The sequence below is a fragment of the Fukomys damarensis genome, unplaced genomic scaffold (genome assembly GCF_012274545.1).
Source record: "Fukomys damarensis isolate Sample0158 unplaced genomic scaffold, DMR_v1.0_HiC HiC_scaffold_23, whole genome shotgun sequence".
Lineage (NCBI taxonomy): Eukaryota > Metazoa > Chordata > Mammalia > Rodentia > Bathyergidae > Fukomys > Fukomys damarensis.
This window is the reverse complement of record NW_022900935.1, coordinates 63,685,527-63,711,393: the sequence shown is the minus strand read 5'-3', so window position 1 is coordinate 63,711,393 and position 25,867 is coordinate 63,685,527. Positions and strand designations below refer to the sequence as shown.

Below are 25,867 nucleotides of genomic sequence, written 5' to 3'. Positions count from 1 at the left end.
AACACATCCTGGGAAACTTAAGTAACTTAGCTAGAACCTGTCTAAAAATAAAAAAAGGGCTGAGGACACAGCTCAGTGTAAGGCCCTGGTTTCAGCTACCAGCACTACAAAGAGAAAAGGAAGAAAGGGAGGGAGGGAGACGGTAGAGTCACGCTGTCAGTAACACTCATTGATGTTGGTGGCTCAGATGCCTAAGTCCAGGACTGAACAAGGACAGGACAGAGCGCCCAGGGTGGGTCAAGGGACGACTCCCCATCTCACTGCCACCCTGCTTGGCTTTTCTACCTGTGCAGCTCTACCACTGATGTTCTCGTGGGCAGGGGGCCATCCACAGAACCACAGTTTTAAAGTGCTAAAGGAAAACAACTACTGCCCAGAGTAACTGACTTGCAAAACTACTGCTTCAACCAATGCGAGCATGAAATGAAGATGTCTCAGAGCAAAGAGAAAAAAAATCATGAAAATAGTCCAGAATGAGATCCACTCCATGCTGAGACACATCTGACAGCCTGTCCTGCAGGCAGGAGGCACCTGGCCTGCAAAGGAAGCAGGGACACATAGGAACCAGCTGATGGCCACGGCTGTGCAGACCACGGCATCCTTCTGCATTCCTGGGTGTCTCGGTGGTCACCTGGATCTCCTATGAAGAGGACAGAGGCTGACAGGGCATTTCCTGAGATGGACGGGCTGCGGACCAGAGCTGGAGACCACAGCCAGGAAGTCACCACTGTACTCCGGCCTGTGTCCACACCCTGCCCCTCACAAGCCCCACCTTGAAGCAGCCGTGGCCCTCTTCATGAGCAGCACCCTCTGCAAGGTGACAAACTAAACCCATTGGTTTTGTGAGCCTCAGGACCTCACACCTGTCTGCCCCTACCCTGCGCCTTGGCGCAGGTCCAGCCGGCCAGACCCACTCACCTGTGGCGGTGAGCAGCAGGGAGCAGTCCTGGCCATTTAGGTACTCCATGGCAGTGACCCTGGTGTACCGCGGATTTCCGTTGTGAAAGTAATCCAGCTTCTCCCCTTTCTCCCAGTCCCAAAAACTTGGAGGAAAAAGAGGAATAAGACTAGTCATTAATGAAATGCAAATCCCAGCTACACTGAGACCCCACCTGACACCCATAGCATGGCTACTATCAAAAGGCAGAAAACAGCAAGCATGGGTAAGGATGTGGGGTAACCGTAGCCCCTGTGCTCTGCTGGGGGGAACGTGCAAGAAACAGCACTGCGGGGCCTCACAATCCAGTCACTCCACCTCTGTACGTCCAGAAGAAGTGGGAGCAGAGACTTGACAGATAAGTATTTGTACACCCACGCTCACAGCAGCACTATTCACCATAGCCAACAACCCGCTGGTCCACTGAGAGATGGTGTGTGAACAAAATGTGGTCCATAGTAGGACAGAATATGATTCAGCCTTCAAAAGAAATGGAATTCTGACACATGCCACAACATGGATGAACTCGGACAACACCAGGCTAAGTGAAAGAAGCCAGACACGGAAGGACAAATACTGTGTGACCTAGGTGAGGTCCTGCATGGGGTCAAATTCAAGACAGGAAGTGGAGTGGGGGTTGTTAGGGGCTGGGAAGGGAGGATGAGGAGTGATGCCTAAAGGCGGCAGTTTCCGTTTGGGAAGATGAAAAAGTTATGAGCTGGGCGTGGTGGCACACACTTGTAATCCCAGCTAGTCAGAAGGCTGAAGTAGGAGGACTGGGGTTTGAGGATAGCCTGGGCAACTTAGCAAGACCCTATTTCAAAATATAAAATTAAGGCTGGGGATTTAGTTCAGTGGTTCCGCTGCCTGCTTTGCAAGGACCTGAAGTTTGATCCCTGGTACAAAAAAATAAAACAAAACAAAAAAAAACCCAAAACAAAATCAAAATATAAGATTAAAAAGTGCTGGGGTTGCAACTCACTGGCAGAGAGTTCCTGAGTTCAAGTGAATGTGTTTAATGTGTTTAATGCCCTGATAGTGGCCTGAAACATGATTAAGAGGTAAATTCTACTAGAATTGAGAGAGAGAGAGAGAGAGAGGAAAAAATTGCAGGCATTTCATAAGCTATAGGAGCCTCTTCACTTTCTTTCCCCACAAGCAGGTATTCTGCCTGTCACACACAGGTGAGACTTTTTGTAAATGAAATTTGGGCTTCTCTTTGGGACACCAGGTATCTTTTGATCACTGCTTTCTGGTTGGGTTGCACACTGCGTCTGCAGAGGAGGTAATCAGGGAGACCCCCACACACCAGCTTCTCTATGACAGATGTGGTTTGGAAGCTGGCCCTGCGGTGACCTATGATCAGAACTCTCAACTGTCCTTCAGCCAGAAAGAGGTCAGGGTGGGCCAGGCATCAGAGAGGGAGGTGAGAGGGACAGCTGTCAACTCTGTGAGCAAGAGCGGCAATGAAGGGAGAAGGATGTGGATTTACAGCACTGTGGTGACTGCTCCCCAGGAAGGTCTGCAGTGGCAGTGCCTACCAGATGCTGTCCTTGTCTGCCACAGCCACGCACGGTGTGAAGGGGTGGAACTTGACCACGGAGGGGACACCGGGGTTCCTATTGAGGAATATCTGGTCATCCAGCCTGGTGATGCCTGCAAAGGAAGCACACAGATGGTGCCGTGGGTGCCCAGCGACACTCACGACACATCTCAGGGGGCTGACATTAACACCTGTGTGTGGGGATGCAGAGGAGACAGCGGGAAAGCAGGAGTCAAAGAGAGGGGCTGAAAGCACACACTGGGGAACGAGTAGGGCGACGCTGGTCCAGTCTGTCCTTGGGGTACGTCCCCAACTGCCTTTGCTCAAACTCCCCAGGGCTCCCAGCACAGCTGGATGCTTAGCGAGCATTTGGTCAACACTTTCCAAGTTGCACAATTCAGACTGGGGCAAACTCAGCTGGGGAGGAGGAATCCGTGGAGAGTGTTGAGGACTTTGGAAGGAAGCCTGGCAGAGCTCTGACCTGGAGACTCACCACTCCCCGAGACCCAGTCAAGGAGCCGGGTCTTCGGTCTACAAAGAGGATGGCCAGGAAATTGCATGACTTAGGACAAAGCTCACCAGAGAGGAGACACACCCTCATGGCCTTTTGAATTTCTTTGAGAAGGAACCCAGAAGCTGAGGAGCAGTCAGGACGGGTCTGGACAGCTTCCGGGGAGTAACAATATTTACTCAGAGCACCTGTGCATTACCAGCACAGGTGCTGCTCCTCAGTTCTGGCATGGAGGAGGAAAGAACCTCCAGCCTCAGACCCGAGTACCTGGGAGGGTGTTTCAGGGATCACACGCCTCCTTAGCCACAAGCACAGCTCTTGGGTGGGTTGGCCGTACTTCCAGTCTGGCCTGGGGAACCTGGGGAGGTTCTCTGGTCTTCCTGTGGGGAGCAGTTGGCTTGATGCCTGGCACCAGGCCAACCCACCCTGGGGCACCAGGCCCTGTGTATGGGCAACTGAGCTGGATGTGACTGTGGGCACCATGCAGGCGGCCCCCTCGCCTGTGACCCTCGTTGCTCAGGTGGCACCAGAACTGCAGGGTCAGGGCTGATCAGCCAGATAGCTGACACTGCCCGGCATGCAGCCAGTCACTGCTCTGCCACCTCCTGATCCCCTGGCCTTTTTTCCTTAAGAGGCAAATACCAGCGGCTGTGGTCAGGAGACAAAACTGCTTTGTGATCAGAGGGGTTACACTAATCAAGGAGAACAGCCCTGCAGTTTTAAGTGGCGGCAACAGTCTAGCCTGGGGCACCTTCATTCTTCGTTAAGGTTTTTTAGGAGCCAAGAGTGGCCATAATTTTGAGCATGAAAAGATAGAGGGAAACACCCTGTCAGTGAATGCACTGGGTGCATAACCAAGTAACGGGAGGGGGTGACAGACAGTCAGGGTCAGGAAGGTCTGCAGGGATTGTGAACGGGCAGCCCAGGGACAGAACAGAACCCACATGGACCTGTCCAGCCCCTGTCTCTGGTTAATTTTGTTCGGTCTGTAGGCATCATTTCTCCACCTTTCACTGTTTTTCTACTACACGGCTGGTTGTAAAATAAAGAAGTTCGCGCTGCATCCCCGTGCTGAGCCTGGCAGCGATGGGGGCAGGTTGGGGGGCGCCCAGCTGCGCTCTACACCCTCATTCCCAGCACTGAGTCTACTGGCATCTCCCGGTCCCACCTGCGGATGTTCCAGCAGGTCATTAGCTCTCCCTGTGTGCTCTTTATAGAATGATTAACTCTGGTTTATAAAGATACTTTTTCTGGTCTAGAAAGCCCATTTTTGTTCCATGAATGGCTGGCTCAGCGTGGCCCTTGCCACAGGGGCAGCTCTTTTCAGGGTTGCTGAGGTGAGCCAGGCCAGCCTCTGAGCAACAGGCTGCTAACCTGTGCTGGCATTCTGAGCCAGCAGGCTGGGACCTGAGGAACCACACCCTCCCGGAAGTCGCCTCCTGTGCCTGCGACGTGAGGGCCGCAGAGCAGGCACTGGGTCCTCCCCTGATAGCCAGCAGGCTACACACGCCTGCACGGTGGCTGCTGGCACAGCATACACTGACACTGAGTGCTTTGAATGTAGTCTGCCAGTGCCTTGGCAGAGGCACAGAGAGGCCAGCTAGACCAGTTCTTAGCAGAGCGGTACTCTGGGGACAGTGTGCAGATGTGGACGAGGCATGTGGCAAAGTGCTTCCATGACGTGGCTAGCCCTGGGGTGCTCGACGGAGGAGGACATGTGGGGCACACGTGATCAGAGACAGATGCCACCCTGCCATCTGCAGCCAGGCCAGGGCAGAAGCTGTGAGGCCTCTCCTTTGGCAAAAGAGGGGAACAGTTTGTCCTGTGGGGCCTCAACCTCAATTCAGAGGGTAACGCGTTATCATCATGAATCCCACAGGACAGGGCAAGGTCAAATGTGAATCAGAAGAGCAGGGGAGGCCCAAGACTGGCCACGGTGGACAGTGCAGTAGCAGGTCCCCCGCCGTGGCCCGCTGGGTTGGAGATGTAGGATGGCCTCTCCTCAGTGCTCAGACTGTGAGCACGGCCCTGGGTGAGGCTGCCTGGCTCTCAGCTCTGTTGACCTCGGGCTCCCCATTTCCTGCACAGCCTCCAAGCAGGTGAGGGGGCACAGCCCAGACCTGTTCTCGGGTGTTCACTCTTGCTTGCCCCGGCAGTGATGTACACCTGCTGTCCTCGGCCACTCACTGTCCCTTCTCCAGGCGAGGATGGGAGCAAACGAGGGCGATTTTGTTGTCTGTTGGCAAAGCTGGGACACGGCTCGGTGAAGGCGTGACAGCAGTCCCCTCAGGGACACGTGGAGGCAGCTGAACAATACTAGGCCCGTGTTTCTGCTTTACATTCCCAGGAAAGGGTGCCCTGCCAGGTGTAACATGTACCCCTAGGGCCCCAGAAATGTTTGGCCTTCCCTTCAGAGAACCTCAAATTATAGAAGTGCTGGTCCTCTGAGAGGCCACTAGCAGCTGGGGGTCTGACGGCTGACGGCCCAGGGCAGCACAGCCCCCTCCTGAGGCAGCCCCTTCCTGCAGTCTTTCCTTTCCCTGCTCCAGGCTCCAGCTGTTGCATGACCTTAAATGATCTCAGCTTGACCAGTGTGTGCCCTTATCTGCAAGGGAGGTGCAAGGTTCCCTGGGATGACGGGAGGCGGGGCAAGGTCCTGTGGCCTGGCAGATGGTCTGCTCACTGGGCTGAGCTGACCTCCCTTCCCAGCTCAGCCTCTCCTCCTGGGGGGACTGTGTGCTCGGAGGCCTTACCCTTCTGGATGACCTGCTGTGCCTGTCTCCTGACGCGGGTGTTCCGCAGGAACCGCCACTCTCGCTCCTTGCGGATCTGACTCTCCAGGTCATGTTCTTCAGGGATCTTCAATGACACAAACACCCAATTACTCTCAGCAACTAGAAAAGAGTTTCTAGACAGAGTCCCCTGGCTCGGGTAGAAGGTTTTGGACCATCTAGCCCAGCCTGTGGTTGTCTAGTCCCTAGTCAGGCAGAGAAGAGCATCCACAGAACTCAAAGGGTAGCGCCTCTCACCGTATGCCCAAGGCCTGGGCTGCTGAGACCCTTGGGGAGTGGCCTAAGGATGAGACCAACAGGGATGTGAGCAGAGACCTAGGCAGAGTCTTCCTGACCCGCCTGCTGACTGGCTTGACACTAACCTTCGTTTGCATAACACTGGTGGATGTCCTTCATCTTACACCTGGTGGGTAAATTTGTCTGACTCTGGTTCCCTGCTACAAAGCTAAGAGTTAGTTGACAATTCCCAAAATATAGTAGAAATAAACAAAACACTTCTTCCTGGCTGACACTGCACAGAGGAGTTTATGTGACCAGCCTCAGGGTCAATCAGGATGACAATGCGAAGGCAAGGAGAACACATATTCTTGGGCGGCTGCCTCTGGTAGAAACAGTGCAGGCTAAAGAACTCTGAGCAGACTGGCAGGGCTGGGGTTGTGAGCGTGTTGTGGCTGGGAATCTGGGAGCCTCCCTCACAGGGAGCGCGAAGCAGCTCCTCCGCACAAGTTCACAGAACTTCTGCATCTCCTCGAACACCTGGCGTTATATCTGACAGCAAAACATAAACAAGCAAATTCCACACTCCCAGTGTTCTCATAGGTGGCCTGCAATTTGTCCTCCAGCATTTTATTGCAATGCCCTTTCTTTTTTTCTTCTTAAAAATTGCAGAAACTCACACCTGGCAGAAAAGCAACAACAGCAATAGAGGACATCCACACCCAGAAATGACAGGAAGAGGTGTCAACGGCCTCCCCGGAAATGCTTACTGGTTTAGAAACAACCCTGCAATGGCTCGTGGGAGAGACTGTGGATTCATAACAACTGGCTTCATTTTATGACAATCCAGAGCTTATTAGAAAAGAAGCGACAAATGACCAATAATGTAGAGTAATAATAAGGGAAAAAACTCAAAGCCTGTGTTGGAAGAGGGATATTGCACTTTAATGACTCGGGTTTCTCTGGGAGGGTGCTAGAGAAAGAGGTATAAAAGGTGCTGTGAGCAGGGAAGGGGTGGACCGAGGGCACAGCATTCCTGGTCCCTGACCAGCTCCTGGTTCACTGCTCCAGACTAGGAGTGAGGAGGACTTGGGCAGGCTCCTAAGACAGTGACAGCAAGAGCCAGAGGCAGCCTGCATACCGGAAGCCGGTAGGTCTCAGTCTGACACTTGTGTGGTCACCAACCACCAGCACCATGGGCTTGGGCCCAGGCTTCTGCCTTTCGGCAAGGCTGCCGGCTGTGCTGGAGCTCTCAGAGCCCTAATTCCTTACCCTAAGCATCCTGCTGGTCACAGTCAGTTCTGACCATCAGGCACACAGGGTGCCCTGAGAAGGTGAGGCACTCTGGGGACCTGACGAGGGTCCCTCAGAACAGAGGGACCTGATGAGATTGGCCCTCGGAGACTCTTAATCATCCTTCCTGTGCACCTCCCAGCCATTTCTCTCACAGCTGAATAAAAGCTCTTTGGTAAACAAGAGTCAGTCCAGACCCAGCTCTGCTTCCCTCTGAGCAGAGCTCCTGGAGGCCGTGGGCAGTGTAACAGTGTTACATGATGAAGATCACCACACTGGATTTTCCTCAGACAGAAACCAATTACAGTTCTGTGGCCTCCCACAGAGGCACGAGGGCTGCCAGCCAGTGGTGCTCAGCTTCTTTCTGGTCACAAAGAAAAACTCAGGGCTTGGGAACAAAGGAAGATGAAGGGTACCCAGGAGGCTAACAGGGAGAGGTAGGTGGGGGCATTCACAGAGAGTAGGGAATCTAAGAATGTGGAGGCCTTGTCTTATTTTCTGTCACTCTGAATTAAAAAAGCTTCAAAGAGTGTTGGATAAAATTCAGAGCAGGGGGCCGGGGATTTAACTTAGTGGTTCTGCCACCTGCCTCGCAAGTCCAAGGACCTGAGTTCCATCCCCAGTACCAAAAAACAAAATAAAACAAAGACAGAGGAGGAACATTACCGTCAAAATTAAAAAAGGCCTGGGTGAAGGATAAGGGGGAGGACCCCATGGAAAGGTATGTTAATGCAGAGGAGCAGAGCACTAGGAGGCTGTGGACAGGTCCCATGCTGGCTGGACCAGCATTTCCCTCAGGGCGCGCCCTTCTGAGCACAAATTGCTAGTCCTGTCTTGACCACCAGAGCTAAAGACTTCGATTTGCACCCAAATAAGGGTACTTGTATTGTCTGACTCCACTTTTCCTTAAGTGTGCCTTCTTCACAAGGGGAAAGGTTCTTTTCCCCTTAAGTCAGGTTGATTGAGATACAATTTTTTATGTACAGCAAGCTTCACACCCGTTAGGAACAGTTCGGATTTTCGCAAAGCCTTACAGTCATGTGAACCGGGCATGGTGATGCACACCTGTAAATACAGCATTCAGGATGCTGAGGCAGGAGGACTGCCACAAGCTCAAGGCTACCCTGTGCTATATAGCAAGTTCATGGTTACCTTGGGCTATACGGCAAGACCCTGTCTCAGAACAAAAGCAATACCAAACCAAAACAAAAAGATAGTCATGCGACCTTACGTATCAGGACAGAGGACTGTCCTGGCACTCCAACACGTTTAGTGACCCAGTGGTCTAGCCCTCCCTGGTGCCCCAGGCCTGGCACCACTAAGCTCATTTCTGACCCTAAAGCTTTGTGTGCTCTGTAGCACTGTCTGCTGGACCACAGTATGCGGCCCACTCAGCGTCTTCTTCCACTTGCAATTTCTCTGTGCTGTTGTACCAGCTCATTAATTGTCTTCTGACCAGCTCTACTAGGGTTTACCTGTCCATCAGTGGAGGATATCTGAGTGGCTTCCAGATCTGGTGAATATAAATTAGCCATTGGAGACACTCACTGGTGTCCGCAGGAACACTCTGCACTCCTCTGAGTGGGTGCTCAGGAGCAGGATGGCTGGGATGTGTGCGAGGTGAATGTCTAATTTGATAAGAAACAGCCAGACTTTCCAAAAGTGTCTACCTCTTGCACCTGTATGACCAGGTGAGTGTCGGTACGGACAGATTTCCGGGGTTCATCATTCCGGGGGTGCATGGCTGTACTCTGCGCTTCCCTCGTTCTTCCTTCTTTGTCACGAGCATCTTTTCATGAGCTCGTCTGCTACTTACACAGCTCTCTTAGTGAAGGGTCTGTGCAAATCTTCTGACAATTTTAAAAAATTGGGTTCCTTTCTTCCTTATGGAGTTGAGACTTTTTCGTTTTCTTTTTGGTACCAGGGATCAAATTTAGGACCTTGTGCTTGCAAGGCAGGTGCAGGGCCACTGAGCCAAATCCCTGGCCTGAGAGTTTTTTAAGTATACCAGATCTTTATCAAGTGAATGTTTCACAATTTTCTTTTAGCTCGTGGCTTGTCTTTTCACTTTATTAATGGCATATTTCAATGAACAGTTTTTTTTTTTTTTCATTTTTTGGTTTCTTGAGACAGGGTCTCACTATGTAGTTGAGACTGACCTGGGTCTCACTATGTAGCCCAGACTGGTCTCAAACTCACAGCGATCTTCCTGCCTCAGCCTCCCGAGTGCTGGGATTACAGGCGTGCGCCACCAAGCTCAGCTTCAATGAACAGATTCAAATTGTGATGAAATCTCATTTATCATTTCATCTTATATGGCTTCTGCCTTTAGTAGTTTAAGGAATCTTTAAGCCAAAGTCAGGAAGATATGGATGGAGGTTCTTTTTTCTGGCACCACTTGTTGAAAACTATTCTCCACTGATCAGATTGTCGTCACATATTAATTGAAAATCCATTGAACGTATTTGTGGTTCTATTTTTGGGCTATTCCATTGATCTTTGTGTATCTGTCCTTCCCCCAGTTCCACACTTGTTGTAAGGAACTTAACTTTACAGTGAGACTCGATATCATTGTTGAGTCCCCTTTGTCTTAGCTCAAAATTATTTTTTATTTTAGCTTCTTTGATTTTCTCTATCAGTTTCATAATAAGCTTATTGATTAAAAATTCTATTGGTTTTGGTTAGGCTTGAATTTATTTACATACCAATTTAGGGAGAACTGACATCTTCACATTACTGATTCTTCCAATCCATAAACATGGTCTTCACTTAACTTAGGTTTTCTGATTCCCCTCATCAGTGTTTTGTTATTTTTCTTTTACATACCTAAGTACTGTTGGTTTTGGCACTATTGTAAATGGTACTGATGCTAAATTTACATTTCCAATTTTCTTATAGACATGCAATTGATTTTTATACAATGACTGCATCCTATAGACTTACTAAACTTACTAACTCCAGATCACTTGTTGTTATGCACACAACAATGTTGCCTGAGTCAGTGTGGTGGTACGTGCCTGTAATCCCAGCACATGGGAGGTTGAGGCAGGAGGACCACCATGAGTCTGAGGCCAGTTTAGGTTACAAAGTGAATCTGAGGCCAGTCTGCACTGAAAAGTGAGACCTGCTTCAAAAAACCACACCAAACCATAATCAAACCAAACCGAACATCAACAATAATGTTGTCTGATCCTGGATATAGTTTCATCCTTTCCATTTGTAACCATTTATTTTTTTCTTTCTTTCTTTCTTTTTTTTTGGTACCAGGGGATCAAACTCGGGACCTTGTGCTTTTGAGGCAGGTGGCAGAACCACTGAGCTAAATCCCTGGCCCTTATTTTTCTTTTCTTGTCTCACTGCACTGCATAGGACTTCTGGCAAGATATCAGATGGTGAGATCAGACCTTCTTCTCTTGTTCTTAACCTTAGAGAAAAAGGATCCCATCTTTTACTGATCAGAATGATACTGACTCTAGGTTTTCTGTAGGTGTTCTTTCCTTCTCATCCTAGTTTGCTGACTTTTTGTCATGGACGACTGTTGAATTCTGTCAGGTGCTTTTCCTGCAGTAACTGAAATGACTGCATGGCTTCCTTCAGCCTGAGAATGAGGACGGTTGTGTGACCAATTTTTAGCGTGAGTCCACTCTGTATTCCTGGGACAGCCTCCACTCGGTCCCCAGTACATTACTGCTGCTTCTGACTTGTCAATGCTGTGCTGATGACTGTAGGTTTAGGTTCAGGTTCATGAGATACTGCTTGGCAGTTTTTTACCCTTATAATGGCTTTGTCTGGTTTTGGTAATGCCGTGTTTGCACAATGTGTTGTGAAGTGTTCACTCCTCTTTATTTTCTGGGTAGAACTGGAATTACTTTGTCCTTAAAGGTTTGGTAGAATTGCCAATAAAACTATTCAGGTCTGGAGTTTTCTTTGTTGAAAGTCCCCCCTTCCATAAGTCACCACATGTTTATTACAGTTATTTTTAACTTTATTAATATTATTATAATCAAGATCATCCCATGACTTGTTTTCTATTGTTATTAATAATCTAAAGAAATGTTTTAATTACTTTGTAGTTAAAATAAACAAGGACCGTTTTAATAGGCTATGTATTTGTTACTGAGCGAGTTTTGGCAGCTTATGGCTTTGGATGTGTTTGTGTTTTTGAGACAAGGCTCACTATGTAGTTCAGGCTGTCCTCAAACTTGCAGCAATCCTCCTGCTTCAGCATGGCTGGCTCAAGTCTTATCTAAACTGTCAAGTTCATGAGCACGAAGTAGCAATGTTAGGTATCTTTTTCATGCCTGATTCTAATGCATCAATCTGCATTGTCTTTATGTTGGTACCATACTATCTCAGTGCAACTGGGCGGCAAGTTCTGAAATCAGAAAGCCTGACTTGTTGTATTTCTTTGACTTTTTCTTTTGTACTATTCTGGATCCCAGCATGTCTATACAGATCTTAGTATCAGCTTATCAGTTTTGCAAAAAATGCAACTGGGACTTTACAGGGCTTGTGTTGAATCTGTAGATCTATACAGTGAGTTAATTTCAATAGTCTTCTGATCAACGGATGTGTGATTTGTTTCCATTTATCTAGGTCTTCAATATATTTCCATGTTCTGTAGTTTACAGCATAGAAGCCTTACATTCTCTTGCTAAGCTTATTTCTAGGGTAAATATAGTATTTCACTGTTTCTGACACTGTAAATGCAGTATTTTAAAATTTATTTGTAGATTGTTATTGCTAGCATGTAGAGATGTCAATGGTGTTTGTGTACTGACCTTGTATGCTGCAACAGAGTTGCAGTTGTTTTATAGTTCCAATAGTTTATTAGTGGATTTCTTATAATTTTCCATATTCAAGCTTATGTTATCTGTGAACAGAGATATTTTATTTTCTTTCCAAAACGATATTTTTATTTCTTGCCCTGGCTACAATTTCCAGTACAATGTTGAAGAAACGTGGTAAGAAAAGGAAATATTTGTCTTACTATCTTTCTTTGGTTTTGTTTTGTTTTTTTTTTTGGTACCGGGGATCAAACTCGGGTCCTTGAGCCTGGGAGGCAGGCCACCGAACCGCTGAGCTAAATCCCCGGCCCATTGCTACCTTTCTTTGGAAAAACATTTTCACAGTGCATAGAATTCCAGGCTCACAACTATTTCTCCTGGTGCTTCAGACACGTTACTGTATTGTTTTCCAGGCTACACAGTTTCTGATGAGAAGTCTGGAGTAATTCTTATCTTTGTTCCACTGTATGTCTGATGCCCTTTATGATTTTTCTCTTTCTCTTTGGTTTTCAGCAGTTTAAATACAATGTATCTAAGGGAATGTGTGTGCATGGCATGTGCTTATATACTCTGCTTTGCTTAATCTATACTTTAATGTTTTAAAAAATTTGGGGGGGAAATTCCTGGCTGTTATCTCTTTAAATATTCCTGTTCCTACTTTCTCTCCTCAGAATCCAATTATATGTTTGTTAGACTCTTTTATACTGTTCCAAAGCTCCTGTCTCCTCCTATTTTTTAATCTTTATATTTTATTTTGGGTAATTTCTATCAATTATTTTTGGGGGTACAGGGGATCGAACTTGGGACCTTGTGCTTGCGAGGCAGGTGGCGGAACCACTGAGCTACATTTCCAGCATTTCTATCAATTGATCTTTAAATGAATTGTTTATTTTTTTCCCTTGAGAAACTTCAAAGGCAATCTATGTTTTTATTTTATTTCTAATATTTCCATTTTATTTATTTATTTGGTACTGAGGATTGAACCCAGGACTTTGTGCATCCTGGCAAGACAGCACTCTGAGATCTATTACTGAGCCAAATTTGCAGCCTTTTTTTGAGACAAGGTCTATACAGTTCAGGCCTCAAATTTGCAGTGATCCTTCTACCTCAGCCTCCTGAGTGCTGGAATTATAGGAATGTGTCACCATGCCTGGCTTCCCAGCCATTTAAGAAATTTTTATTTTATTGTGATCATGGTATCTCCCCTGCCAAGTATTAAAATTTTTATTTTATTGTGAGGCAGGTTCTTGATAAGTTAGCCAGGCTTCACTTGAACTTGTGATCCTCCAGCCTCAGCCTCCCAAGTAGATGGGATTATAAAGTGTATAACACCACTCTTGGATCCATTTGATTGATTCTTGGTTTCTGTCTTTGTTAAAATTCCTTATCTGCTCATGTGTGTTCTTTCTTCCATCAATGATCTTTTATCATGTTAGTCATAGTTATTTCACACTCCATCATTGTTACTTCCAACATCTAGGCTGTTTCCAAGTCTAGTTCTGCTTTGTCCTGACAAGGGATATGCTTGTCCCATAATTTGGGGTATCTCATAATTTTTAAATGAAATCCACACTTAACATGTAGAACGGCAGAAAGCAGGGTAAGCAGATTTAGTTTTATGCCTGGAGCTAGGTATATCCCTATTGTTAGGTCCTTCCTATAGGAGCTGAAAAGGATGGAACTATGCTGTTGCTATAGTTACCACTTATCCCTCCCAGTATTGTCTCCTGCTTCTTTTTACAGTTTCTGCCTGTGCCAGGGGCACAAGGGGCTCACACCCAGGGCCTATTTCTGCTCTTCTTCCAAATCTGGCCAGCAGATTTGGGCTCTCTTTGTTGTGAGCAGGGCCTTGTATCTCAGGCTCCTGGGGGATCCGTCTCTCAATCCTGCCCCTCTGCCCAGTGTTGAAGCCCACATGAAAAGTTCTTGCCCCCTGGAGATGGGGGTTTTCTTTGACTCTTCTCTCAGTTGCAGTGGGTCTTTGCCTGGGCCCCGGTGATAGAACTGTTTGCGGCCTTCCCTCAGGTGTATATGGGCTGTGTTCTGTGGAGACAATGGCCGAGGGGCGGTAGGCTGTCCTCTCCTGCAGGTTCAAACCAGGCTCTTCCAGTCTCACATCCTGCTCTTCCTGGTAGGGGCGAGGGGAGCACAGAGGCGAGCCTGTGAAGTGTGGCTCCCAAGGGACTGACACTACCTGGGGCACACGTGGCCTCTGGTGACCCACTGGCACCGTCAGGGCACTCTTCTCCCTGCCATGTCTCTTCCCGCTCTACCACAGTATCCTGTGCTCAAGGCGGGTTTCCCTGGGTATTGCTTTCCCTTCACTTTGGGCAGCTTGGCTCCTCTGCAGCCTCCACTTCTGAAGGATTCCAGCCAAGATTTTCTGTGTGTTTTTCTTGCTTCCATGGCAGAGTGACGCTCTTCCAACCTCAATGCCCCAAGTGGAAGTGGGGCCAGTGTGGGGCAGACTGGAGCTTATAGGTCAGAGCGCAGGGCCCTTGGCACACACAGCCCAGCAAAATGAGGACAAAGCTCTTAGGCCAGGGCATTACATCACTGTGGTCCTCAATTCATACGACACTGAGCAGTCACAATGAAGTCCTTTTTAAGAAGGAAACACATCAAATTCAGTCAGTGAACTCTTGCTCTCTGTTTAAAATCCAGCAATGGATTTATAAATGAACACAGTACTATAGCCAGGTGCTGCAGGAGACAAGCAAGTGTAGCCTCTTTTAGTCACTGTCCGTACAGTGGGAGCAGGTAGTCCCCATGGCCAGCAAGTGAGAGCACTGTGGTCCTCCTGCCAGTCACCAGGCAGAAATAAGGTAGAGACAGGAGAGGTGTCCACCTCCACCTACCCAGACATATTCTCTTTGCCCTCCCATCACAAAGCAGTGTCTCCCTGTCCTTTTCTCGCCTGAGGTCCCCAGGAAGTGCTCCCCACAGGGCAGGGCCACGGTGGGCACAAGGGTCCGGGGACACTTGGGGGTGGGGTCTGGGCAACCCCTTTGGGAGTGGAGTAGAGTGTCATAGTCAGCATCACATTCATGGGAAAAGCTACTGGGGAAGACATCTGATGCTATGAGAAAATGCTCAGTGTTTCCCACACAAGTGGAAACGGCCAGAGCTGTGTGTGTGTAAAAATCCTGACAGTGGGGAGGGCACTGTCCCCAGTGTGCACACACGTCTTGCGTATCTCGTGTGACTTCAATTATCTGTACACTTCTGTTTTCTGAGCTTTTAATAATGCACTTAGGGCCGGGGATTTAGCTCAGTGGTTCAGTGGCCTGCCTTGCAAGCGCAAAGACCCAAGTTCAATCCCCAGTACCAAAAAAAAAAAAGCACTTAAAAAGCAGCTTCACAGATGTGCAGACTCAGCAAAGGGCAGACTGCCAAGGCCCGAGTCTGGGTGCGAGGCCCCATGAGAATGGCCTGCAGTGTTAAGGCCGGGCTCTAGACCCTGATCTCCCCACTGCTGTGCGTTAGGAGCCATCTTATCCACTCTGTTAAAAGCTTCTCGTGGGCTGGGGATTTAGCTCAGTGGTTTGGTGGCCTGCCTCGCAAGCGCAAAGACCTGAGTTCAATCCCCAGTACCAAAAAAAAAAAAAAGCTCTTTGTGTAATTAAACTTATACTTTAATCTGTTTTAAATTACAAAACTAATCACTGTTCTTTCTAAAAATATACAAATTATCCTGAAGTGTATAATGCAGAAGGCCTGGGTCCCTGTCTGAGTTTCTGGGTGGGTTGCCTGTGTCACCCTTCCAGCACCATGCTTGGGCCCCCAGGGGCCCAGTCACAGAGCTGAGAGAGCAATATGCAGAGATCCCCCCTCCCCACGTCCACACAGGCAGGCGCAGCTCAGCACAGCTCAGCAGGGAGGAATAATTTTAAACGAATTCTCCTACTAACTCAGGCTGTTTTGGTTTTCAACTTTTTGCTATTAAAAATGACGTTGTAGCCAGGTGTGGTTATGCACACCTATAATCCTAGCACTCCGGGAGGTTGACACAGGGAGGATTATAAATTCAAACCCCACTTGAGCAATTTAGTAATTCAGTGAGACCCTGTCTCAAGAAAAAAAAAAAAGTTCTGAGGATGTAGCTCAGTAGGAAGATCCTGTGTTTAATCCCTAGTACCGTGTTAAAAAAAAAAGGTGCTATAATGAACATCTTTGGATATATATCACTTATATATGTACTTGGGGTTTTAAGGATGTATTCCTTAGAGGCCACGAGTGGTGGCCCACACTCATTCCAGTACTCTGAGAGGGTGAGGCAGGAGGATCCCAAGTTCAAGCCCAGCCCAGTCAACTCAGTGAGACCCTGGGCAGCGTAGCAAGACTGGTCCCCTGACCCATAAGAAATCTGATCATGAGCTGATAAGGCTAGCCGAAACTCATTACAATCATGTTTTGGGGCACTCAGTCCCACTAACTGATAGGTGTATTGGGTATAATTTCATTATCTGGTGAATATTTGTTTTTTATGCACTTTTGAAGGAGTTGAGGGATTGGGGTTCCCTGTACTGTCTGAAAACCAATCTTAGCTTTAAAACTACTTTTAGTTTACTTGTGAAGGAGACCAGTAAAAAGAGTTCCCAATGCATTTTTTTTTACACAAACACATTAGATGATTAATTAAATTAATAAAAAATACCCTTATAAGTACCACTTGGAAAAGTAGGGAAAAAAATTAACAAGAGAAAACATGGCTTGTTCCTTTTTCTACAGTTTAGAAAAGTCTCTGTCTTTTAAAATGAAGCATCAAGCATTGAACACAGGATCTCTACATGCCAGGTGAGTGCTCTACCACTGAGCTGCATCCCTAGCCCTTTTACTTTTTTTTTTTTGGTACCAGGGATCGAACTTGGGTCCTTGCGCTTGCAAGGCAGGCAGCAGAACCACTGAGCTAAATCCCCGGCGCGCTTTTAAATTTTAATCTGAGACAGTGTCTTGCTAAATTTCCCAGGCTGGCCTTGAATTTGCAATCCTCTTACCTCAACCTCCCGAGTAGCTGGGATTACAGGCTTTGACAAAGATCTAAATGATGTAAAGAAAAAGGTACTTCAAGTCCCCCAGTCCTAGGGCTGGGGCTACCCCCAAGTATATAGGCAACACAGATGTGAAGGAGCCTTGCTTTCAACCACAGCACGACAGCTTGTCACTTTAAGCTGCACAAACAAGTCTGTTTCCACATACTTGGCAGATGCAGAGGAAAACAACGACTTACCCAGTGAACAGCTTTTTCCTGCCTGCCTCCGTGTGGCCCTACAGGACCTCCAGGCTAATTCCATGTGCCGTGCCCTGAGTAGGTGGGAGCTCTGAGGCAGAGCCAATGCGCCCATGGAGAAGCACAGAGGACTGGTATTTGTGCTGACCTGGGAGTGGCAGGCATGGTGCTCAGAACAATCCCAGCTGACAGTCCACACACCATGGGAGCTTTCCTGTCCCCCTGCCTATGCCTGGGAAGCTGGCCCACACTGACGCCTGGGAAGGAAAGCTAATCCTTTGGGAAAGCATCAAACTCTTTTTTTTTTTTTTTTTTTTGCAGGATTGAAGATTCAACCCAGGACCTACCTTCATTTCTGCACAGGGTCTCACTAAGTTGCTAAGTTGCTCAGGCTGGGCTCGAACTTGTGATTCTCCTGTCTCAGCCTCCCAGAATGCTATAGTTGTGGGTCATTTTTAAGTTTAAGAGGAATGTGCTTTGGATCATCTATGTGGTTCCCCACTTCACCACATATAGAAGAGTGGTCCAGTTTCAAGGACTTCAAGAGAAGCTGCTCATTAGCAGTCTAAGAAATCAACCCCACTGCCAGCAGCTGCCACTGCAGCCAGAGAGGACAGAAGAACATCAGATCTCTCAGTCACCTGATCTCATCTGCCGTGAGCACGAGACAGTCTCAGGAAACCAAACTTCCGTTAATGTTAAACTAATGCTAAGCCAAACTTCCATTTCACTTCTAAACAGGCCACACCAAGGTTCTAAAGGACAACTCTGTCTACCACCCTGGGCTCTAACTCCCTCCCAGTACTTGCTCATTTCCGTGGGTAGCTCTTGTTTACTGCATACACATTCCAGGATTTGGGTCTCTTTCCTTTCTTACCCAGAAGGGCCCAGTGATCCGAAAAGGGCACTTTCCTCTGCATGGCGACAACGCAGCTACAGTCACCTGAAGGTAAGCGAGGCGAGCCCAACTTGTTAGATCCTGCACTAGCTGACCACAGCCCAAGTCACAGTCCTGAGTGACGCTGGGGTTGTTCATGTGTGGCATAGGCAACTATCATTCTGTAAGGCTGGGTTGGGGTCAGCCAGGCTTTCATCATGAGCATTTTCTTATGTGACTAATTAATTTTAAACTTAAAGATTTTTTTGTTTTCTGCAGTACTGGGGACAGAACCCAAGGCTGCATGCACACCATGCAAGTGTTCCAGTACTGAGCTACACCCCTAGTACTTTGTAAAAGTTTACTGAGAAAGGTCTTGCTAAGTTATCCAGGCTGGCCTTGAACTTGTGATCCTCCTGCCTCATCCTCTTGAGTAACTTCAAGCTTAATTTTTAAATAGTTCCAATGTTATCTCACCAAATATTTCATAACTTTTTAACTATTTGACCTCTGCTGGCCATTTAAGTGGATCCCAATTTTCACTATTATAAATAACACAGAGACTATCTCAGCAAATTAGTTACTGGGCCAAAGGGAGCAGCTGCTTAAGGCTTCAGATATTCATTATCCAAGGGCCTTCCAAAAAGTCAGGCCATTTTATACTCTTAGATTCATCTAAAAAAAAAAGAGATCTCCTGTCCCTTGTTGGCAGAGGGACTGACAGAACATTACTACTGGCCTTGGATGCCGACAATGATTATCTCGCATTTTTATTGACAAAAATCTGTATTCACTATGGGGATAGAAGAATGCGGGAGAAAACTGTAAAACAGAATCCAAATGCTTTCCACAGAAGTTACTTAGTCATCTAGTTTGATACACAATTAAGAATAAGCTACAATTTAAAATTATTATTATGAAGTTAAAGGGAGGTTTGGGGCTGGGGATTTAGCTCAGTGGTCCCACGCCTGCCTCACAAGTGCAAGGTTCTGAGTTCAATTCTTGGTACTGGGGGAAAAAAAAAAGAGGAAGGTTTTCTAAGATGTGCTTTAGACTTATGAAAATTTAAACATGAGTCTGTGCAGAGACAGACACCAAAGACCCAATGATAAAATAACTCTTGTGCTGCCCCAGGGGAGGGCCAAGGACTATGACCAGGACACATCTGGGGCTGGAATCTGTAGCCACAGAGCTGCTGAGTCCCCAGGACACATCTCAAGCTGTGGCTGGCAGATGAGATCGAAAGGCAGTCTTGCCAAACAAGCCCGAGTGCTGGGTCACCACGCATGGCTCTTGGAGTCCAGGCTCCGCGTGCCCCTTCATGGGGGTCGAGGGACCTTGCTGGGGAGGACGAAGTGACAAATGTGACTCCGGGAGCCCCGGAGAGGCAGCTTTCCTTAGTCTCTCTTCTGAGAAGACAAGAGAGAGGAGGAGCACACCCCGCTGGGTGTCCTAACTGCTGACATCCTCATCATGACAGCGACGTGGTGCCACCCTCCAACAGCCGCCAGTGCCATGTGACAGCAGCTGCAGAGCCCAGAGGCAAGGCTAGCAGTGGCCGCAGAAGCCCCCTAGAGAGCTGGCCGTCAGCTTGGGATGCAGCCTCCACCTGGGCTAGTGGGGTCTCCATGACAGAGGACAAGTTTTGAGTGCAAGGAGCAGAGGGGTCAGCATGAGGCCAGTGTTAGGGCCACGTGGGGAAAGAGGAAGAGCTGAGAGTGAGGCTCCGGCCCTGGGTGCTGGCCCGCTTCATGGGGTCCCACCGAGCCCGCACCAGGACGCACCTTCATGACAGGCTGGGCAAAGTACCGGGCACTCCAGTCACAGAACCCCGTCTGCATCGTGGCACAGATGAAGCTTTTGTGTCCAGCAGCATCGTCTGCATCATCCGTAGTCTTCCAGGTGTCGAGGAGGGGGAAGGTCAGAAGAAAAGAGGAAACCAAGTCTTATTCCCTTCCTTCTCTGTGTGATTCAAAGAGGCCCTGATGGGGACTGAGGTGGTGCTGAGCGCAGGCTGCTCCTCACCCGGGCCTCCTCATGACCAAGCAGGCCCGCACATCTGGATGGGGGCTGAGTGGCAAGGGTGAAGCAGTGCGGCCCGCATCTGTCTACTGTTCCTGGGCCAGCCCAGTGTGGCCTGGCCAGCACAGCTGCAGTCACCCGCTATGCTGAGTCCCACTGCTGGTGTGGACAGGCCCACATGTGCAGCTCCTCAAGGCTGCGTGCCCCTGCCACCTGGCACAGGCTGCCCCTCTGACAGCCACACAGACACCAGCTGGGCAAACATCCAAGCCTAAGTCAACTGGGGCCTAACTGCTTAAAATGCTGGAAGCTGCTATGTGGACAGTGGCCATTCCCACCTGGGTGGCCCCTGGGTGCCACGGTCAGTGTTTGCCTTGTTTTACCCAGCTGGGCCCCAGAAGTACCCATGTCAAGTGCTTCGAGGTGGGCCAAAGGCTTCTCAAACCAAATCCTGGCAGAGGGGGCATCCTATCACCCAGGGGACAAGAGAAGGGCTCAGCTCCCACTGGAAGCTGCAGATTTGGCTCTGCAGGAGTGTGGGGACCACCCACGTCTGTGCCAGTTGTGCTGCTTCCCGAGACCACAGACCCTTACACCCCAGGAAGACTCCCCATCAGGACCCAGGCAGGAGGCCACCTGGACCTGGAGCTCACTGGCCACTAAGGCCTTCAGAGGCAGGGCAGCTCAGGGCTGACCAGTGCATGGAAACCTGCCTTGGTACTGCTGTGTGGGCCCCGCTGGTTACCCACATGGCAAACCTTGCCTGGAGTTAGCCCCCAAAGTGGCTGGGACTCCATTCTGCTAACTGGTAACCAGTAAACCAGGGCATCCCTCCAGTGTGGAGAGATGCTCACTGCTCCTGGCGAGGCAGCCAGATGCCCTCAGTTGGGCCCAACGATCTTCTTTAGACCTTGTGTCCTTGAAAGAGAAAGATACAAGCTCCCAGGACAATACAGGAGGCCCCGGGTTCAGCATACCTGGCCTCGCTCTCGAACTCTGGAGGGAGAGCACAGCTCTCTCCTTCCTGGAATTTCCTTTCCCACTCAGCTGAAGGCAAAGAGAGTGTGCTTATTTGTATGGACTAATTGAATGTTTATGGGAAAAAACAAACAATCCATTCAGAATAAACACTCTGTGGAGCAGCTGCCACCTCAAGCTGATGCAAAATGAATTTTACCCAAGAAAGGAAAAAACCAAATTAATCCCATGTGCTTAATTTGTCACACAGCGTTGCCAAGACCAGTGGGCCAGGACAAGCTGCATGATAGGAAGTGCCGTGATTGGGTGGGACCAGCCAGCCAGCAGGCAGGGGAGTAGATTGAGGGGTCAATGCCCACCCTGGTTGGGTCGACAAAGGCAGTCGTCAGGTGGGGCCAAGGAAGTGTGAGGACCCAAACGTGAGGCCTCGGCCTCACACAAGGGGAACCACACCCTCAGTACCAACCACTGCATTCAGTGCCCTTGAGTCATAAGGAGGGCAGAAGGGGCTGCATCTGTGTACCTGATCAGGGCCCTTGTCGAACATCTTCCGTGTCCGGGGGAACTGGTGGGAGTGAGGGGTGTACTGCGCCCCTGTGGGGCCTGTGGGGCCCGGGCGTCCAGGAGGCAGGTCACGGCTGACTGGCTGCTTGGCCACGTCATTGGTCAGACTGCAGCTGCTGGTACTGGATGCTGGTGGGGAACCTCTGTGGGGAGAAGAGCAGATAGCAGACCTTACCGTGGGTCCCTCACTTGGGGATGAGACACTGACCCCCTTCCCTAGGTGCTGTTAGCAGACCCAGGAACATCCTCAACCACTGATATGTTAATGTGACTTCCAGATGCTGGCTGCTGTGATCCCTTGGACCCTACATCCCAGGAGGCAGTGAGGACTAATTGGGCTCAGGGCAGATGCCAGGGGGAGCTCAGACTGAGGGTGCACAGTCATGTTCAGTTTCTAGGACAGAGAAGGACTCTTGGAAGGCCTCAGACTACATGAACATGGGTATGCACGGAAGGGGACACAGACACAGAGAAAGAGAGGGAGGGAGGGAGTGGAAAACAGGATAACAAGGTGGAAGAAGGAGCTGAGCAGCAACAGGAGGCAGGTGTCTGGGACTGTCCAACAAGGACTGCTGAGGGGAGGCTGGCGCCAGGCCACTCACCCCACTTGGTGGATGTGCATGCCCTTGTTGGTTGGGCTGGCTGGGGCCGACTGCGTCAGAGAGGAGGTGTCAAGGATGCGCTGAGGTCGGGCATTCACTGTGGCCTAAAGGGGCAAAGAACAAGTGACACAGGAGGTCAAGAGACAGGATCAAGAGTCTGATGGCTGCTTTTGCATAGTTTCAAAATGGCAGAACAGGCTTGTAGGCTGAGGATATCTCAAACACCAACAGGAACACTTCCTGCTAGATTGTCAGCAACACTATGCTCCCAGATGGTCCTGGGCCTTCTGCTGCCAGCACGTAGAGGGGGCTGGCGGGGCCTCTGCGTACTGAGTCCTAGAGGCTGTGCACTCCGTAGGGGCCAGGTGAGGCGGAGAGTCCTCCTCCAAACCAGGAAGATGGCACGGTGGCTCTTTACTCTTTATAGCCACTGATTCCTCCACCAGGGACAGACTGTGAGAGCTGGTGGGTGCCAGGTTGCCTTCTAGAAGTCCGGAAAGCACATGAACCAGAGACAGAACCTCAGCCTTGGGAAGCTGCTCTTCTGGGGGACCCGCCCTGCCTTCATGTTCCTAAATTATTACACTGTCCCGTAATTCAGCCACCAGAGAGAAAGTCAAAGAGAACACACCACTATGAAAGTCTTTACTTAAATACACAGCATGAATGCTTTCTAGGAAACCCTGGCTTCAAGTTGGAAAGGGCAAGAAAAAAACAGCCAAACTGGTCTTCAAACAATATTTCTTATTTTTTAATTACAAGGGAAATACATGTTCTTGGTGAACTTGTTTTTGCTTTGGTATTTAAATCATTCAGCCAATTCTACAGGCACAAACCTCCCACAAAATGTGACAGACATATGATTCCTCAAGTCTAAAAGAGAAAAATTTAAGTTTAATATGTACCTTCTCAAAACTTCTGGAGAAAGAGTGGGAGGTGATGAAGAAGTCATCAGAGAGCTTTAGGGGTTGAAATGCAGACTCCACAGAACCCACCACCCTCTCTCAAGCTCAGGGCACAGGACCTATGCTGCGGCAGTGACTCAGGAGTCAGTGCCTTGCAGCCTCAGGCATCTCTCCGCCTGCTGCCACCACAGTCACGGCCGCCTCCATGATTCACAGAAGCCCCTTGGAGAAAATGAGCAGGAGTCCAGCTCCTAACTCACTGCTGCACACAGCCCGCCTCACATCGAGATGCAGTTTATACCCATGGCTGCTACCATAAGTCATTTTGTTCATTCTCAGACATTCTGACCTGCAAAGGACTAGGGAGAATTTCACGAGTGTGGATGCAGCTCCTTGAGATGAGCTGTTTCAGTCTGCTGACACTTCCCCAGTGTTGGCTGTGTGGTAGGGGGCTCACGGTGAGCCTGAGCACAGTGTCACTTAGCAAGAGGATCAGGAAGGCTGGTGTCACTATGAGGACTGGGGACACTGGGCAGGAGATTGGAGCAGGCTCAAGGACAGGCTTTCCTGCATGGTCCCTGTCATGTACCAAGTACTTGCTGGGCAAGCTTAACGGAACACTCATTAGAGGTTGGGTTTGGGGACACAGACTTCGGAGGACAGCATGCTGCACAAGACCAGGGACCCGGACCTCATTCCAGCCCTTCCTGATCATGTTCGCCCCGTCGCTGTCACCTGGCACCGAGCATACACAGAATCACCAGACACACAGACTGGCTCACAGCTACCTGCCCCTCCAGAAAGGTCTGAGGACATGCCCTCCAGGGGGTCTGAGCCTTCAAGAGCAAGGGTAGCAGGAGGGGTGAGGACATGGCATCAGGCCAGCTCTTCATGGTGGCAAGCATGACTTTGCTGAAATAGAATTTCTGGCTGGATACTTAGCTCAGTGTGAACATAAAATTCCTCAAAGATGGAGAAAACACATAAGTGCACAGACATCTCAGCCACATTTGGGTGTCTCTGGAGCCTTTGGGTGCAGTGCGCATACTGTTTTCGGTTCTACAGATGGACCCTCACAGGACCCAGAGTCCCACCCAATACAGAGAAGAACTCCAGGAAGGAACCTCAGGGTGGTCTCCCTCGTAGGCCGCTGGCTACCTGTCTAGGAGGGGTAGTGCATTCCAGAAACATGCCAATTACTCTCATATCAGGGGTCTGAAACTAGGTGTGGGAAGCGGCACTGAGCAAAGCTCACTGTTGCCTGATCACCGAGAAGAAACAACTAATATCTAGAAATTGTATTTCCAAAAGAAATGTTTGCTTCACTTATTTCAGAAATTCAGAAAAACCCCTTGTCAGGGAACTAGAAGCACCACAGTTCCCGTAGGAACAGCTTCCCGGGGGCTGCTCCAGAGCCAGAACAGATCTCCAGGGGGCCTGAGCGTCTCAGTCTAGAGAGTCTCTCCAGCAGAGGTTTCTGAGTGTTAATTCCACATGACAACGTGATTTTAAAAAGACGTATCTGTAAGGAACTTGTACTATGATGGTGGGAAGCTGTGTGTTAAGGACTGGTTACACGGAACTACTGACCATGCTTTTCTGAGCATCTCAATCTTGATTTCAGTGGTCACTCAGGGCTTTGGTCTCTAAATGAACATTTCACCATTGGTTAAGAACAGTACTATCTAAGCCGGGTGTGGTGGCACACGCCTGTAATCCCAGCACTCAGGAGGCTGAGGCAGGAGGGTCGCTATGAGTTCAAGACCAGCCTGGGCTACATAGTGAGTTCCAGGGCAGTCTCAACTACATAGTGAGATCCTGTCTCAAAAAAACAAAAAAACAAAAACAAAAACAAAAACAAAAGAACAGTACTGTCTAGTATCCAGTGTGCCTGGTCTGCACAAGTCTCACTGTAGAAGCAGCAACACTATTTTTAGGTGAGTTTATATGTCTGTGCATTTAGATTTCCTCACAACTACTAAAATGAGAAGTGACTGTGAACCCTGACATCTGAACATCTGGCTTAGAAATGCAATCCCTTCCACATTCTCTTCAAAGCTCAGCAGCAGGAGGGGTTATGAGGTAAGAGCTGCCAAGGCCACAAGTATTTCCTCAGGGTTGTTACTCTCTTCCTACCACACTTCTGTGCAGTTTGAGATTACCCATAGTGAAGACTAAGAGCACAATGTAAACTCCAAGGATTTACAAACGTGAAATTAGACCGTAGCTGTTGAGCTATAAGGGTTCATTCTTACATGGCTAGTAGCAACTCTATACAGTATTTGAATGGAGAATTCTAAGGTGCGTTCCACAATAATAAGGCTTTTTTGACTCTGATGAACAAATTTGGCTTCAGAGTTAACCTAAAACAGGCTCACTTCTTTATATTATGAAATATGACCTCCTTAGTTCCTAGAGCACAAAGTAAGGGATTTCTTGAAATTAAAATGAAGACAAGAAAGGATTCCCTTGGTCTGGGGATTTAGTTCAGTGGTGCTGCTACCTGCCTCATAAGCGCAAGGACCCAGGTTCAATCCCTGGTACCAAAAAAAAAAAGAAAGAAAGGATTCCCTTAATGTAATGTTTATGCTTCCAAATCTTTCAGTAGCA

At 48.8% G+C, this 25,867-nt stretch overlaps 1 protein-coding gene across 8 annotated transcripts in view; it reads right to left on the bottom strand.

The window, feature by feature from the left end:
• Nucleotides 1–25,867, bottom strand: part of Rptor (regulatory associated protein of MTOR complex 1) — a 348,014-nt gene that overhangs the window by 14,052 nt on the left and 308,095 nt on the right. For all 8 annotated transcript variants that reach the window (XM_010618589.3, XM_010618590.3, XM_010618587.3 and 5 more), the window contains 6 exons: nt 22,353–22,456; nt 21,710–21,893; nt 19,971–20,081; nt 5,745–5,850; nt 2,479–2,593; nt 919–1,043 (listed from right to left, as the gene is read on the bottom strand). In XM_010618589.3, coding sequence (XP_010616891.1) covers nt 919–1,043; nt 2,479–2,593; nt 5,745–5,850; nt 19,971–20,081; nt 21,710–21,893; nt 22,353–22,456 — 745 coding nt within the window. The remainder of the gene's footprint in view (nt 1–918; nt 1,044–2,478; nt 2,594–5,744; nt 5,851–19,970; nt 20,082–21,709; nt 21,894–22,352; nt 22,457–25,867) is intronic.